The 18,464-nt window shown below is 44.1% G+C and overlaps 1 protein-coding gene across 13 annotated transcripts in view; it reads right to left on the bottom strand.

The window, feature by feature from the left end:
* The window catches only part of LOC115084679 (poly(rC)-binding protein 3-like), a 1,201,673-nt gene that overhangs the window by 145,523 nt on the left and 1,037,686 nt on the right, over positions 1-18,464 (bottom strand). For all 13 annotated transcript variants that reach the window (XM_029589869.1, XM_029589872.1, XM_029589868.1 and 10 more), the window contains one exon: positions 14,185-14,208. In XM_029589869.1, the coding sequence (XP_029445729.1) occupies positions 14,185-14,208 (24 nt within the window). The remainder of the gene's footprint in view (positions 1-14,184; positions 14,209-18,464) is intronic.

Below are 18,464 nucleotides of genomic sequence, written 5' to 3'. Positions count from 1 at the left end.
TGGTATATATATATATATATAGCATATCATATTCACTCTATACAGAGTCTCTCTTCCTCTCTCTTATAGCAACTGCCACTTAGCTGGATAAGTTGCTACTTATCCAGATAAGTAGTGCTGAATAACAACTTCTTCTTGTTGTGGTCCAAGTATATGGAACACACTTCCTTTAAAGTTCAGAGCCATTGGAAATGTATTACAGTTTAGAAAGCTCTATAAAGTATGACTTTCAAACAAGTCATTGAATAATGTTATGCTGAAATTATGTTATTTTATACTAGATGGACTGTAAACTGTATTTTTGTGGTTGTTAGATTTTTAAATGGATTATTGGATTATATGATATACTTGTTTATTTTTATATTTATATTATTTTCTGTTTCCGTCTCATTGTACATCTCATTGGAACTTTTTTACATTGTGCGTTTTATACATCGAATTTATAAATATAAATAAATAAATGTATCTCTAGCAGCACTATGTTTTATCTAAAGCCACTTATGTTTTTTAATTGCTCTTGGATTAATAAAAAAGTCAAATGTGATGCCCTTCCAGTATTGCGTTGTTCCTGTGCAGCAGTGTCACCTAGGAGTAACAATGGTCCATCCCCCGATGTAATAGATCAAGTCAGGATTTCTATAAAGGGTGACTACACAAGACACAAATGGGAGAGATGTTGGGAGGAGAGATGTCTTGAAGAGACCAGGGTGAGTAGCCAAGCAGCTGGTTCTGCTCCAGGGCTTTTGCATTCACAGGAATGTAAAACTGGTGAAATCTGAACTAGAAATCAGGGAGAGTATTGCCTTTTTCAAGCCTATTACTAGGGAGCATGGGACAGGGGGATTCTGCAATGTTTCCTGTTAGAGCCAAGGAGATAGAAGCCTTATTGGAAAGACACTTACTGTTAGAATTGTGACTTAAAAAGCATATGGAATTGTATTCATTTTTCCTGTGATTTTCATACCTGGGAACTTTTGATTTCCTGTCACCTTGAGGTCGTTACATGGGGGAGGGAGGCAGTATCAGCATGCACACAAACTCTCTCTCACACTAGCACAGTCACATGTTCACTCACACTCATACATGCTTATTTTCACACACTCACATACTTCTCTCTCTCATCCACACACATACACTTTCTCACATACACTCACACTTCTCTCCCTCTGTCATACACAGAGAGTGGATGCACAAACTTTTTCCTCTCTCCCTCCTGCCCATATACCACTGACAGAAGCTAACTCCTTTTCTCCACACACACAAAGAAAGGAGCATACTCCTTCTTTCTCTCACACACAAACAGAAGCACCTTCCCTCTCTCACATACATACATACACACACACACACAGAAGCATCCTCCCCCTCTTTCACATACACACACCACACACACACACACAAACAGAAGAACCCTCCCTGTCTCACATACACAAACAGTAGCACCTTCCTGATCTCACATACATAGACACACAACACACAAAGCACCCTCCAGATCTCACATAATACACACACAGAAGCACTTTCCTGATCTCACATACAAACACATACACAGACAGAAGAACTCTCTTGATCTCACATACACACAGAACCCTCCTGATCTCACACACACACACACAGAGTCACACACAGACCTCCAGCTGAGCAGCTCAAGTCTTCGGTCCTGTTGGCCTGATTTCTGGCGGCAGTCAGCGGCTCCCGTCTTTGGCCCCACTGGCCTGGTCTCCATGCCATAGGCTCCTGTCTTCAGCTCCACTGGCCTGTTCTATGGTGGTAGCCAGCAGCTCCCATCTTCGGCCTGCCAGCCTGGCCTCTGGTAGCAGCCAGCGGCTCATGTCTTCAGCCCTGACGTCCTGGTCCCTGATCGTCTTGCTTCTCCAAGTCTTCCAGCAGCATAGCTGCTGATGCTGCTCCTCCTTCAGGGCCGCACTGCTTCAGCCATTTTTTCTTCTGGCCTTCTTCAGCAGAGCACCTGGAGGTTTTGGGTGTTGGCCCGGAGACCTGGCAATTCGTTCAGAATTCCGGAGTCTTCCGGGCCAGAGATTTCCCAGGTATGGTGATTTTGGGATTTAAGAAAATGAATCCTGTTTTGAATTTTTGTACTCTGGTCTATCTTTCATTTTTGTAATTATTGACATTTCTTATTTTGATCAATAAAAGCTTCTTTTGTTTGGGAAAACAACCCATTGGAGATAATTTTCAAAAGGATTTATGTACAAAATGTGGGCTGAAAAAGCTACAAAATACTACAAATCTGCTGATTTATCTTCTCAGGACAACTCTGATATAGGCCCAATCGATGACGGATTATCGGAGGAAGGAATCACTATTGCCATACCAGAAGAATCCTCTGAGACACTTTGTCAATTATTTCAGTCTTTCTCAGAAACTATCTAAAAATAATGTGGCAAAGTTGAAAATAGTAGTAGATAAGGTGGTTTAACTCGTATCTACAATATGGGAGCAGGAGGAGCAACTTGATCCAGTCAAATCCCAAGTGAGGTACCTGGAAGATGGCTTCAATGATTATGAATGTCGGATTGAAAAGCTGGAAAAAAAAGTGAAAACTTTGGATGATCATCGGGAAGATCTTGAGAATCTGGACGGAGGAATAATCTCAGTATCATGGCTTCCCTAAAAAGGTGGAGGGCCTCACAAGCTGACTTTGTGGCAAAATGGCTGCCTTCAGCCCTGGGCCTAGAAGCTAAAAATGGCTACATCAAGGTAGACTGTGCATACCGCACATTGGCCTCTCCCTCGGACCTGAATGGGTGATCAAGGGCCATCATTGTACGTCTGCCCAATTTTGCAGGGACAATCATCAAAATGTGTTAGGGCCCTAATGCCTCTGATAACACCATAATGCAGCGTTATTTATTGCATTGCGTGCTAAGTATACAAATTTCAAAAATGTATTCAAATGGGCAGATTTTGGGAGGAGTCTGGGTGGAGTAAATGGAAATGAGAAGTGCTAATGCTGTGTGTGGTAGCACAACGCATGTGTTATACATGCTATTGTGGGATATAATGCTGGAAATAACTACACCTTTTTCTTGTGTTTTGCCTGTGATAGCTATGTGCTCTGTTAGAAATGGGATTTTTTGCAAATCCTGATTTGGGCAGGGAGAGGAGAGGGAGTGGGCTGGAGAGAAAGAGCCTCTGGGGTGGCACACATATTAGTCAACTATTTATACCACTGTAGGCGGGTCAACTAGTAACTCGAGGTGAGGTTCTGGTGATGGTCTAGGGTTTGGGGGCCAGTTTTACATGCACAATCAGAGGTATGAACAGCACAGTACACATCAGTGAAGATTTGATGTGATTTGGAGTGAGGAAAGGAGCTACCAAGCTAGGACAAGAGTACAATGTACAAATCACATCTTTGTGATTCCAAATCACATCAAATCTTCAATGATGTGTACTATGCTGTTTGTACCTCTGATTGTGCATGTAAAACTGGCCCCCAAATCCTAGACCACCACCAAAACCTCACCTTGAGTTACTAGTTGACCCGCCTACAGTGGTATAAATATATATTTACTTATATGAGAGCCTTAGAAAGAGTCTCTCTCGTTCTCTTTCTCCTCTCTCTCTCTTGTAATGCAGGGTGAGGTGTGATAAATTTAACTCACATTGTGACAATGTATAAAAATGTTAAAGTATTTATATTTCAAGATTCCTCTCAAGTAGTATTGAAGCAGCGTCAGTGTTCCTGGAGGCAAAATGTCTTTTGAGGGATCAAGGGAAAGACTGAAAGTAATTAAAGACAGGAAACCTATTTTTTTTTTAACTCTCTCAGAAAAGTACTGAGGTATTTAAATATGGGCAAGATGGCTCCCCGAAGAACTGCAGATTTTTCGTTTTCTTCTCCAGTTGAATTGCTTGTATTATTACATTTTATAGTGTATGAATGCCCCTGTGGCTGGTGGGGCTCTGAAATCGGCTGAATTTACAATGATCTCATAGATTTTCTTTTCTGGGGGTTACCCTAGTCAGTTTTGGGTGTTTCTTTTTCTTTTTTTGCTATTTCTATTTATTTGGCAGATTTTACTTGACTATTTTTTATTGATAGAGAGTTCTTCACTTATTGGTTCAGCCAGTGTACTTTGTGAACTTTTTTTTATGACCTTTATTTCCTTGATTCATGATGTATAGATCCGATAGCTTAAAGTATGATGTACTATCATCTTCTGCTGGGCTTTTTCCCGTGCAATATAAATTCTTCACCACATCAGAGGTTGTGATCTTTCAGAGATTGCAGGCATCATCTGGGTAGCTTACCTACAGCCAGAGATTAATTTGAGTCCAGGGCCTTTGATATTAGAGACCTTATTGACTCTATGGACTTTTTTCTTTCTTCTTTTTACTTTTGTTGATCTGTATTACTGTACATGCTGTGAGCCAGTTCGGTTTCTTTTTTACTTGGGCTGGCAAAGTTAATTCGCAGGATGAGCTGGGGGGTGGGATTTATGGAGGTTTTTTTTTTTTTGCAAAATTCTTTTTGTAGAGAAAGTTTGGGATTTTTCTCCCGATTTGACGGAGTACAGGGAATTTGGGGGTAGGGACTTCTGAATGATTTACTCTTGGGAGTGTTTTTGGCAGGGGGTAGAAAAGATTTTTTGTAGTTTGTTTCTTGGGGAAAGATTTCATAAACTTGAAACACAGTCATGGTTATAATTTTAAAATGTATACTTTTAGCTTGGCAAAAATCCTTTATTTGCTATGCTATTTTATTTTTGATACAATTTCTAATGTGTGACTTATCTGGGGGCTTGTTTTCTGTGAAATATGGTATCTATGTTATGTAAATTGATATCCTTAGATGTCAGAGAGATTTCGTCTATAGTCAAAAGATCACAAATTCTGCAATGTCTTAATAGGCAGAACATCCAAGTGGCTTTTCTTCAGGAGACGAATATGACTAAGGAGGAACATGCCAAATTGGTTAGGGGGAGGGTGGGTAAAATCATATCAGTATCTTAGAATTCCAGAAGTCATGGAGTTGTATCCTACTGAAGAAGTCTTTTCCATTAACTATACAATGGTCCTTTTCAGATCCTGAGGGATGTTTTGTTACAGTGGAAGGGACTTTACAAGGTGAGGTGCTTACATTGGGAAATGTATATGGTCCTAACTGTAGCCATGCTGATTTTTATAAGGCATTATCTTCCATATGTCACCCCCAGGTGGAAGGGATCCTTTACTTGGCACCCGGGGCACAAATAAAGAATGGACCCTTTTTGCTTAAAACACTTCCACAGTCTCTATATTCCTCTCCCTTGCTCTTAGGCCAGGCTCCCAGTTGTGGGGAAGAACAATTGCTCATATCATGCTTCTTTGCAATCAAACCTATGTTCAATCCCCGAAGTCTGCCCCTATTAAGTGATAGGTGCAAGGTCAGGTCGGTGCCATTCTCAAAAATGGCACTGACTGGGCCTGGGGCTAGGGAGCAGGATCAATATCAAATTTTGGAGTTTTGGGGTGCAGGAGGGGATGGCGGTAGGGGATTCCATGGAACATCCAATGCTATTTTTAAATACATTTGAGGGATGGGGTAGGGAGAGGGAGAGAGAAGGGGGCATTATACCTCCAATGTTTTTGATTTTCTATTGGAATGGGGGGTGGGGTGGGGAGTAATAGGCTTTAAGTCTTTGGAAAGGGGAGATGGGGTAGTCTTTATTGAGGACAGGGTTGCAAGGTCCCTCGCTGCATGTGAAATTAAATCTTTTTAGGTGTAGCCCCGGGTTGAGCCTGGGGTCAGCTTTGACCCCCACTAAACTTCTTCTTTTGCTGGGCACCTTTTTTGTATTTTGCTTGGCTCTTAAATGTAATGCAGGAGCCTCAGGACAGGTGTTAGGGTCCCAGGGCTCCTATGTTACATTTAACAAAGATCAGAGAAGTGTTATGCGTCTTCCAGTTGAGGGAGCGCTAAGTAGTGCTCCCGATTCTGGGGAGATATGTGCCGTTGGACCACGATGTGACTGTGAGAGGAGCTCCGTGGAAGCACCACGGCAGGCAAGACGTGTCCAAGCATGGGAGGAGCAGGCTGGTCACCGAGCTCTAACCTCCGCCGAACCTGGACGCACTGGTAGAGACGCAACAACGTAGTGCTGGTCTCTGGGGTAGCCCTCCGGCCACTCAATAGCCTTTCAGACCTGCCACTGGTGAGTGGCAGATGCAGCAGCAGGACGGACAGAGGTCGAGGACAGGCGATGGTACTGGAATTTGGAACAAGATGGGATCTCAGCCTTGGACTAGGCTTGAGGACTTGAACAAGACGAGGAAGCTTGGATCCTCAGATGAGACGAAGACATGTGGAGCTTGGGACTCAGACAAGACGAGGACACTTGAAGACTCAGATGAGACATGGACGCTTGGCACTTGGAAGCTTAGATGAGACGAGAATGCTTGGCATTTGGAAGCTCAGATGAGACGAGGATGCTTGGTACTTGGGAGCTCAGATGAGACGAGGACACTTGAAGACTCAGGTGAGACGAGGATGCTTGGTACTTAGAGATTCAGATGAGATGAGGACACTTAGTACTTGTGAGCTCAGACGAGACGAGGACACTTGAAGACTCAGGTGAGATGAGGATGCTTGGTACTTAGAGATTCAGACGAGATGAGGACGCTTGGTACTTGGGAGCTCAGACAAGACGAGGACACTTGAAGACTCAGGTGAGATGAGTACGCTTGGTACTTAGAGATTCAGATGAGATGAGGACACTTGGTACTTGGGAACTAGGCGAGACGAGGACACTTGGAACTTGGAACTCGAAACTTAGAACTCAAATGAGACGAGGACATAAGGTAGCTTGGAACTCAGATAAGACGAGGACATGAGGAGGCTTGGAACTCAGATGAGACGAGGACATGAGGTGGATTGGAATTCAGATGAGACAAGGACATGAGGTGGCTTGGAACTCAGAAGAAAGATGCTCAGACGTGGATGAAAGGTCAGAGGTGGATTCTAGAGAGTCAGGCGAGGATCTGGATATTCCGATGAGGAGTTGGAACTGGGGAAGACTCAGACGAGGATAAGGACTCAGGATTCTCGACTTAGACAGGCACTGCCCCTCAGGGCGCCCTACACAGCCGACATGGGCTAGTTGCGGACCACCCTGTCCCACTGCGCGCCCTACACAACCTGAAGAGGCTGGTCGCGGGCCACGCGGAGAGCGGGACAAGCACAGGACTGAGGCTCAGGACAAAGGAGGAATCCAAGCAGTGCTTGAAGACAGATCCAACCGGAAGAGGGTTCCAGCCTACCAGAGACGGATACTGGATCAATACGGATTTACTCCCAGGAAAGGTCAGCTGGAGACGAGGTCCGGGGAGAGGCGAAGCAGAACCTGGAGCTAGGAACTGATGGTACTTCAGAATCAGGAGTGGACAAAGGACATCAGGATCGAGACTTGGAACTTGGAACATCAAAATCAGGACTTGGGGAGAACCAAGATGGCTGCCACACCGTGAGCACGGAAACACCTCGGCTCATGGCAAGGATATGTGATAATCTTACCTCTACCCCTAATATTTCTTCTCGACAACCACGGATTGAGGAAGTTTTCGGGAACATGCACCAGAGACCGGAGGGAGGGGCCATAAGCGTCAATGGTGGAGAGCGGTCGCCAGACGCTATGGCCAAAGAAACATCACTCAGCCCCAGAGTGCCAACAGTTTCAGCTTTGCCATACAGGCCCCCAGACGGTGAGGGGATGGAACAACAATTCCCAACGCCGCGCTTACAACTAGCTCCAAGGACATCTGACACCCTGAGAAGAGACTGTGAATAATCCTTGGCTTCGGAAAACCTGACAAGTTCGGGTTCCAAGGGTAAGAAAGAGGAGACTTGGCATCTGGAACCGGGCGAGGCTGGCCTCTTGGAGAGGGGAGGTAAGGAGACTGAGATACATGTAATTCTTAATCCATCATTGGAAATGCCTGATAAAATCACCCTGGAAGAAGTATGGAAGGCACTTATGAATATGAATAAAGCTATAAATGACCTAACAAATGTTGTAAAACAAAATATGGAAGAAACACATAGATTGGAGAATAAGATTCAAATGGTGGAAATTTCTGTGAAAAATGTTGAGACAGAGATTAAAAGTGTGAAAGAGGTGCAGTGTAATTTGATAAAATCTGAGAGTATGGTGATGAGGAGGATGGATCGCATTGAAAATGATTTAAGAAGAAATAATCTAAGACTTTTGAATTTTCCAAAAACCAGATGGATGGCATCTAAGGATTTGCTCAAAAGTTATTTCATCAATATTCTAGGTCTTCCAGAAACATTTATTCCAGCGATTTAAAAAAATATGCTATCTACCTGAAAAAAGGGAAGAAAAGAGATTACAAAATCAGGATCATATTTCCTCAGACAATCTTACTGAGATATTGGAAAAATCTTTTGAGAGTAAAATAGAATCTAGAGCAACATTGTTGGTGACTTTCATACAATCATCAGATAGAAATAATGTATAGCGACAATCCTTCGTAATCAGGCCCAGCTTTTCTACGGACAACAAATTAGAATATTCCCAGATATTACTAAGAAGATGCAGGAGAAAAGAAAAACTTTTCTGATGATGAAGGATGAAGTGATCTCACGAGGAGCCACATTTTATTTAAGGTTCCTGTGCAAGTGTATTTTGGTTTATCAAAATGATAGATACATTTTTTCTGAGCCAGAACAATTACGTGCATACTTAGACTCACACTCCTAAGTAATCCAAGAGGTGTTGGTTAAAAGAGATTGGTACATGACACGGTATAACAGCTAAGTGTTTTAAGAGAACTGTATTTTTCTTGGACCCGCTTTAATTTTTGGTTCTCCCACAATTCTTAAAATATATGAGGGTAGATTTTTAAAAAATGCGCGTTTGCGCACTTTTGTTGGCGCACCAGTCGCAAACAAAAGTACGCTGGATTTTAGTAGATACGTGCGTAGCCGCGCGTATCTTCTAAAATCCAGGATTGGCGCGCGCAAGGCTGCCGATTTTGGTTAGCCGGCGTGCGCCGAGCCGCGCAGCCTGCCTCCGTTCCCTCTGAGGCCACTCCGAAATCAGAGCGGCCTCGGGGGGAACTCTCTTTCGCCTTCCCCTCCCTTCCTCTACCTAACCCACCCCCCCGGCCCTATCTAAATCCCCCCCTACCTTTGTCCACGGATTTACGCCTCCCGGAGGGAGAAGTAAATCCACGCGCGCCAGTGTGCCGCTGGCGCGCCGAGACGCAACCCGGGGGCGGTTCCGGAGGGCGCGGCCACGCCCCCGGACCGCCCCGGGCCGAAACCACGCCCCCGGGCCCGCCTCCGAAATGCCGTGTCCCACCCCCAGAATGCCGCATCGATCGGCCCCGCCCCTGAACGCCCCTGAACGCCCCCGACAAAAAAACCCAGGACTTACGCGAATCCCGGGGCTCTGCGCGCGCCGGCAGGCCTATGGAAAATAGGCGCGCCGGCGCGCAAGGCCCTGCTCGCATAAATCCGGGCGGATTTACGCGAGCAGGGCTTTTAAAATCCGCCCCATGGTGAATAGGGAAATTTCCTAGTGAGGTGACTTAAAAAGGATGATGTTTTTTCTATCTTTTTCTGTAACATTGTTTTCAATGTAACTTTGTTTGAAACTTCAATTAAAAAAAAAAAAAAATCCCCCCTAAAAAATCAGGACCTGAAATTCAGGACATCAAGGTCAGGACTTGGAACTCGGAGACTTGGAACATCAGGACTGGAACGTAGGACATCAGATACGAAAGGACACTGGTACCTCGGGAAATCAGGACATCTAAGGCATCTGGACATCAGGGACCTCTAGAGAGGAGGACCACTGGGACATCTGGAACACGATGGATGAAGACATCAAAGGACAGAGACGTCTGGACATCTGGAGACAAAAGGACGTCTGGACATCCGGAAACAAGGAGAGCTGGACATCTGGAAACACGGAGATGGGATCCGATAAGAGACCAAGACATGGAACGAAGATCAAGATAAAGGTTCAGGAACCATGGACGAAGACGAGGAGTAACAACGAGGAACAAAATGACTTGAAGAAGTGAAGAAGGATCACGGAGGACTCCTGGGACAAAGAGCTGGAACTGAAGATCCAGGAGAGGTCCGACTCCATGACCAACTCCTTGCGAAGGCGAAGACTGGTTGAAGGAAGGCCCTCTTTATAGGGCTGAAGAGGAAACGCCTAAAGGTTGTCAGCAGGAGGAGCCTAGGAAGACAGCCCACTGCTGGCCCTTTAAATGAAGAGAGGAGGTGCGGCCACGTACCTAGGAAGAGGCAGGACCTTGGAGAGCGACGTCCTGCTGTGAAGAGGAAGCAAGGCCTTGACTACGGCAGCTCCCTGCCGCGAAGCAAGAAGAAAGTCGGTGACGTCCTGCCGCAAGAAAAGGAGCTCCGGAGAGGCCTCCTGGCCGTGAAAGAGGACCTGGACGACAGCGGCCTCCTGGCTGCATGGAGAAGAGCTTTGAGGTGGCCTCCAGGCCGCTGAAGAGGAAGGCTTTGGTGGCAGCCTAGCCGCAGAAAGACAGTGGTGTTCGGCGGTGGCCTCCAGGCCATGAAGAGATGAAGGAGGTGGCAGTGGCTCCCAGGCTGTGTGGATGGCCTGGTCGGCAGTGGCTCTCAGGCCACATGGAGAAGAGTGGCGGTGGCCTCCAGGCTGCGAAGAGGGGAGACTGGCAGTGCTCAATGGTGGCCTCTGGGCTGCAAAGATAGCAGCAGCTCCCAGGCCGCAGGAGAGAAGCGGCGGCAGCGGCCTGCTGCAGACGGCAGCGGCAGTGGTCTCCGGGCCGCGAGGATTGCCCGCCTTCTTAGCAGCCGGAGAAGGTAAGAGGCTGCTCGCAGCTAAGTCCGCGGGCAGAATCACAACAGATACAGTGCAGGGTTTCCAAGCTGCAGGCTGATCTTAAAGTTTTTGATCTTAAAGATTTCTGGAGGGAACGCAACCCGACTGGTAGGGATTCTACTTATTTTTCCCCTGGACATAACTCATTCAGCAGGACTGACAACTTTCTGGTTAGTTCTACTCTATGCACTAGAATTGTAGATTGTGACATATGGCCCAATTTTTTATCCGATCATAACCCTATTAGCCTTACATTGGGAGGCCATATCAGGGTAATGGAAAGGGGTCGATGGAAGGTCAACTTATCTTTTCTAAAGGACAAAGCTTTTGGGGAGATAGTCAATAAAACAGTAGATGAGTTTGTGAAAATACACCCATCTGAATCCTGTGATCCTGTACTGTGCTGGGAAATGCTTAATTTGGTTCTCTGGGGGGAACTATTTCATTTACTAGCAGAAATAAGTTCTAAAAAAAAAAGCAAAAATATCTCCTTGAAACAATACTGTGTTGAAGCATAAACATAAGCTACAGGGCAATGTTAAAATCTGTAAGGTACTTACATAAACTCAGGATGATGTCAACATCTTGCAGGCTTCCCAAATTGACAAATTGTTCTGATATGGGCATCAAAAGTTTTATGAATTTGGGAGCAAGTTGAGTTCAGTATTGGCTAAATTAGCTATACAAACTTTGCAGCCCACAGTTATCAGTTGTATTAGAAACAAGCGGGGCACTCTCAAACATCTTCCTGAGGAAATTAATAGAGTGTTCCAGGAGCTTTTCTCAGAACTGTACTCTGCAACTGGTGTGAGTACAGAGGCTGATATTTTACAGTTTTTTGATGGTTTTGGCCTCCTGATCTTGACTCTTGAGGTAGCTTATTTCTTGACTAGTCCAATCACAGAACTTAACATTTACAAAGCAATGCTTGCCTTACCGTTTCAAAAAAGTCCCTGCACAGATGGTTTCCCCATGGATTTTTATAGAATCTTTCAGGGAGAATTTTAGCCATGCTGGGGGCCTTATTTACAAGTATGAGCTCTCTGCAGGGTTTCTCAGGCTCTCTTACCTTGATTCATAAGAAAGATAAGGAACCTTTGGACAATGCATTCTACAGGCTCATTTTTTAAATAATTGCTGATGTAAAAATATTTGCAAAGATTCTGCAACTTAGACTAGAGAAAGTTTTTGAACTTTTGACCAAACTAGCTTTATGAAAGGGAGGTCTTCCACTATGAGCTGGTTGGTGAATATTACTCACTTAGCCCAGCAGCGCCAAAAGTCAGGATTAATTATTTTGCTCGATGCTGACAAAGCATTTGACAGAATCTCCTGGACGTTCCTCTTTTGTGGTTTGTGATAATATGGCATTCCAGAATAATTTGGAATGTGGATTAAAGCATTATACCATTCTTCCAGGACTTTGATTCTCAGAAATGGGTTCTGTTCCTCATCTTTCTCTGTCCTGTAGAGTACCCAGCCATGATTAGGACCTCTACAGTGCTCTCTGGTTTTCTTTTTTATAGAAAGATGTATACTATAGCTATTTATGCAGACAATTTTTTGTTTCCTACAAATGTTTCCAAGTCATCTCCTGAATTCCTTAGAATTAAGTAAAATTATGTCCCCACTCTTTGAAAAATAAAGACTTGGATAGATGGGCTATATTACCTATACTGCTGCTAGGTAGTGGCAGCCTTATTACAATGGTTATTTTATCAAATTTATTATATCTGTTTCAACAGGTTCCTGTGATGTTCCACATACATTTTTTGTATTATTGCAGGAACATCTCTCATCTTTTTTGTGGCACAGGAAAGTCCCGAGGATTGGTTCTGCGACACTGCAAATGCCAAAAATTTCCTAATTTCTTTTTGTGCTACTTTGCCACCAGATTACTTAGTTTAAGGGGTTGGATGGGGGTAGAAAAAGATCAGAGCTGAAGTGATTTGAAATGGAGTCAAAACCAGGGACATAACTTGGCTGGTTTATTATTCTACCACCAAGCACAAACAGTCTAAATAAAATTTGTAGATCACACCCATTGATTCTGACTCTCTAAAGATATGGAAACAGGTTGGTAATTGCTTGGGAAGAGTGAAAAAGGTTTATTTCCCACTTACCCCATTATTTGCAAATGCCTAGCTCTCACCGACTACTTTCTCCCCAGATATGCAGTTGTGGAATGATCAAGTACTTTGCTTTTTAGGTCAGATGTGGAAGAGAACGTCTTTTTCTCCTTTGGATGATCTGAGAGCTAAATAGGACCTTCCACTTTATACCCATTATCTCTTTTTGCAGATAAGGAGGGTGACTTTTGTGTTTGAAGTTGGTATTAACTTTCATAGGGGAGAAGCTGCTAATGCAATCAACACAGGTAACTAAAGGAGAAACAAAGTTTCATGGGTATCTAGCATATGGAGATGGGGAAGCTGATACTTATAGGGCGTGATGCATATAGAGTGATGGAATCATGATCTCCATATAGAGTTGGATGCAAGCGATGGGCAACGTTTATGGAGTTTGTAACAAAAGTCAAGAGTTAATGTATAAATTACTTCATAAGGGCTTATCAGTGTCCAGTCTTTTTCTCTAAGTTCAGTGCTTCTAGACCAGTCTGTTGGAGGGCTTATATGGTCCTTGGCACTTATTTGCATATGTGGTGGGACTGTCGAGAAGTGCCACCTCATATGCAAATCAGAAAATTACTGGTCTTCTTATTGAACTGGACAGGAAATTACTAGTCTTTCTATTGAATTGTCTTCCAAACTATGTCTCCTGGTTGTACGGGGGGGTTATCAATATTAGTAAGTGGGCTCAATGTCTGGTGGGCCTGTTTGCATGCAGTTCAGTGGCATATTACTCTTACAGAATTCACATTGATGGATAAACTTACTTATCTGCTTCAGGATAAACATGACATTTATGACTTAATCTGGGGACCATAATGGGACTGGAGTAGATTAAATAGTCAAGATGTTTTCATTGATCACATAGGTCTATATTGATCTTTTCTGATTTTTGTTTTTATGATACTGTTTTTATTCTCATTGATATTTTTCCTGGTGTGGTACCCTATTGCCGCTGCTGAATTTCAGGATGTTATTCTCTGTTTTTGCTGTTTATAAACTATTATGAATGATTGTCTGTGTGTTTCTTGTCTGCTAAAGCAATGAACCACCCTGTGCATGCTGAATCTGGGACTGCCACTGGGATGAGCTTATAGATGGCACTGCTCTTTCAGAAAGGCAAATAGATAGGCATCAAAAGTTGAATCAAATTCTGTGTGCAGAATATGATGAATAACTAAAGAGAAAGTGAGGAAAAGTACACTCACCTTCCCAATAATGCTTCCAACTTCCTGAAACATAATAAAGGCAAAAAAAGAGGATAATGATCAGAAGAAAAGAACAAGACATTTTTTAAATTTATCATCACACATTGTATCTCTTGGTGGAAAAAAATAAATTGTGCAGCAAAACAAATTTACACAATCACAAAATAAATGAAAGTACAAGTTGAAAACTTACTGTCCACGGTGAATCCTAATGTGCCTGATCTCAGATCAGCCACATAAATGGCTCAGATAGTTTGTGGCAATTCTGATTACATGTGTGTGTGTGTAAGCATGTTTAGGCAGAAGAAAAAAAGCTTAAAATTCATGGTGCCATAGCATTCCTTTTTCAACAACTGTGTGAGAAATTTCTGCTATTTTGGGATCTAAGTCTAACAGGATGGTGCACAAACTGCTAAAATGAAAATTACATAGCATATAAGATAACAAGCCGTTAAGCCTGTAACAACAGGCTACATTAAAAAATATTTTTTCGGTTCGGTTTTCGAAAACGGCACTCTTCTACACATCTTCTCTCTCACTCCCCCTTCCCCTCGCTCATTCACCTCGGTCACTCATCCTCTTCCCCCTCGGTCACTCACCTCCTTCCTCCACTCACCTCCCTTCCCTCCCCTTCCCTCCCCTGCACCCACTCAAACTCCCTTCCCTCAGTCTTACTCACCCTCTTTCTCCCACTGCCTCCTTCCCCTCTCACTGAAACCCCCTTCCCTCACTCTCACCTCCCTCCCTCATTCCCACTCCTTTCCCTCCTCAGTCACTCCCCACCCTCTCCCAATCCCTCACTCTCATCCCCTCCCGTCCCCTCTCAGTCACTACGCTATGTGACTCACTCCTTCCCCTGTAGCACGGCACGTCTGTCAGAGCTCTTGACATTCCTCCCGTCCCAACTCCCTCCCCCCCCCCCGATATTCCTTGTCCACTCGCTGAACTTGCGCTGATTCTCGTCTCCATGGAGAGAGATGCATGGCACATCGGTCAGAGCTCTCTGTTCCACGCATGCGCGGTAGAGCTGCTCTCTGTTGCGCATTTGTGGGCCGTTGGTCAGATCCTATCTTCTTTCCTTTTCCTGCCATCCCCTCTCATCTTCCATTTCCTTCCCCTCTCACCTCATCCACAACCCCTTCCCTCTCCTTCAGCCCTCCTCCACTCTCTCTTTTTCTCTTCTCCACAACTTCTTACCCTTCCCACTTACTCACTCACATCCTCTTCCCTTTCCTTCCATCCCCTCTCATCTTTCTTTTTCCTTCCATCCCCTCATCTTCCCTTTCCTTCCCCTCCCACCTCCTCCACAACCCCTTCCCTCTCCCTCAGTCCTCCACCACGCCCTCTTTTTATGTTCTCCAGAACGTCTTACCCTTACCACTTACCCACTCATAATCTCTTCCGTTTTCCGTCCATCCCCTCTCATCTTCTCTTCCCTTTCCTTCCTCTCTCACCTCATCCACAACCCCTTCCCTCTCCCGATGTTGCACCAGCGGCAGCAGCAGCTCGGGTCCCTCATTCTTGCTGCAAGACGTCGGCCGCTCACCTGCCACCCCAGGGTCCTGTTAAGCATGACCCTGCTCTCGTTGGATGGCGCAGACACGGAGATGAGAGGTCTCCAGGGGTCTCTCTCTTGCGCGCACCTCACCACCAGGCTCGTTGCTGGCCCGCCCAATGCTCAGATACCGCCGCCGCTGCTACTCCCCGCCGCTTCTCTACGCGCATCTTGTCCACCTCAGCCCAACTCCACATCACCCGGAGCATGCAAAACACTGCGTCCGCCACTGTGACCGACGTGCTCTCTTGCCCGCGCATGCGCGGCACATCCAGCAGAGCTCTCTGTTCCGCGCATGCGCAGTAGAGCTGCTCTCTACTGCGCATTTGTGGGCTGTCGGTCAGAGCCCATTTATATTGTAGATTTATACTTTTCCATTGCTGCTGTCCTGTGTATACAGTTTTCTCAAGATTGAAATAAAAAAAAATGTAAAATATGAATCTATGGGCCTTAACATATTCATATTCTGGTCAGCACCATTTTCATCCATTATAATGCATTACAGACAGTGGAATGGAGTGTAAAAATGTGATTAATAAATAAAATATTGTGAGGAGCCAAAAGTGGAGCTTTAACAGTATATCTTCTAAAAGTATCAAAAGTGGGAATGAGACTTAATTCAGCTTATATTCAGTTGCAAAGAAACACAGAATATGATGGTAGATACCGATTTACGTCCTGTTGTAGTATCTATGATTATTTTCAATAAACTTAGGGGGCCATTTACTAAGCTGTTAGGAATTTACTGCATGGTAAACGCCTTAATGCAGCAATAATACATGGTATTTCCCCCCACCACCGTGAGTACAGTAATAAGCTGATTGGCTTGCCAACTGGCTCCAGATTTTCAGGACAGGTTGATCCAGTCCTGGTTTTACTCCCCTGCATGCAGCTATGTATAGTCTTGCTTTTCTTAGGGAATGCAATTGGGAAATCAAAATAAGTCCCAGCATGCAATGGGGTAAAACTAGGACTGGATTAACTTTTCTTGAAAATCTGGAACCAGTAGCCACATACTAATCGGATTATTACTAGCCAAAAACAAGTAAATCAAATAACACAGCTTGCCTCAAAATTCACAAGCTACATTATTTGATCCAAAGTTAGCTATAACACAGAGTTATAATCCATACCATTATGATTGCCTTCCTCTTGACTGACTTTAGTTTGTCTATATCCTTTTGGAGATACACCAAAGATCTATCCAGAGGCATTACCACCACCTTTTTTCTACTGGTTCTACCTCTCCCTATGCACCTTAGCAGTCCTTTGGCTCTGGCTACTGCCCTGTCCAAGTGTTTTGCTAACTTGCCCCTAGATTCATCAAAATACTATAATAATGCATGGATAATGCCTGCAGTAAGAAAAAGGGGTGTGTTTATGATAATTTTACAATTACTGCACACTAATTAGCACTTTGCATAGGTAGAATAGCACAGGGTGCAGTAAAGGGGAGGGAGGGAGGGAAAAAGAGAGAGAGAGAGAGAGAGAGAGAGACTATGTATAAGGCCTTTCTAGTACTCAGCTATTTATATCATTGTAGATGGACCAGCTAATAACTCAAGGTGTGGTGTTGGTGGTGGTTTAGGGGCCAGTTTTATATGCAGAGTGAGATGTACGAATAGAACAGTACACCTTGGTGAATATTTGACGTCATTTGGAGTGAGGAAAGTCTCACAAATTTGAGATTTCTACTATGTTCTCTCACCCTAGCTTGATGGACTCTAAGAGGCTCGCTCTCTCTCTCTCTCTACTCCACTCCACTCCCCCTCCCTCTCCAAGCCCAGAAATGGCCAAAATGCAACTTGCAAAATTTATCACAAATTTCATTACAGACATTTTGGGCATGTCGCACAGCTCAACAGCAGTAAAAACGGTGTAGTTATTTCCAGCTTTAAAACCGTGAATAGCATGCATTATGCTATTGCAGTGTGATATTGCCTCTCATTTTAATTAATCCTACCCAAACCCCTCCCCAATCCCACCCCTTTAAAAAATTTGCATTCGAACCATGCAGTAACACATTTATCGCATGTGTTATGGCCTTATCGTGTGCAACACTCTACATTAATGGTGGGGGTGGAAGGGAAATAGAACGAAAAGGTTACTAAGAGCCAAGAGTAACAGATAAGTATGTGAAAAAAAAAAGTGCGAAACTTGCTGGGCAGACTGGATGGGCCGTTTGGTCTTCTTCTGCAGTCATTTCTATGTTTCTATGTTTCTATTAATGCCATAATGCATTTTGATGCATGACCCTGATGAAAAGACACAATCAGCCAGAAGTCTCTCTCTTGGTCATACATATCAATATTTCACTCCCAACTGTATAACATTCCCTCAGATATCTGCATCCTAAATACACAATTCTGCACTTTTTTACATTGAATTTTAACTGCCAAACATTCATTCAGTCCTTGACCTTTCTTAGATCATTTCTTATTCTGATTACTCACTCATGGGTGCCCTCTCTGTTGCAGATCTTAGTGTTCCTTGCAAAGAGAGAAACCTTTCCTTCTAACCCTTTTGCAATATTATTCACAAAGGTGTAGCATGGAACCAGCTCTAGGACAATCCCTGAAGCACTTCACATTATCTCTCTAACTTCATAGTGAATTCCACTTACCATCACTCTCTGTAGTCTAAAACTTAACCAGTTTTTAATCCAGTCTAACACTCTGGTGCTCACCCCAAGTCAGCTCAGTTTATTTATGAACCTCTTTTGCAG

The sequence above is a fragment of the Rhinatrema bivittatum genome, chromosome 2 (assembly GCF_901001135.1).
Source record: "Rhinatrema bivittatum chromosome 2, aRhiBiv1.1, whole genome shotgun sequence".
Taxonomy (NCBI): Eukaryota; Metazoa; Chordata; class Amphibia; order Gymnophiona; family Rhinatrematidae; genus Rhinatrema; species Rhinatrema bivittatum.
Note: the sequence above shows the minus strand (reverse complement) of the source record. Positions and strands in the feature narration are given on the sequence as shown.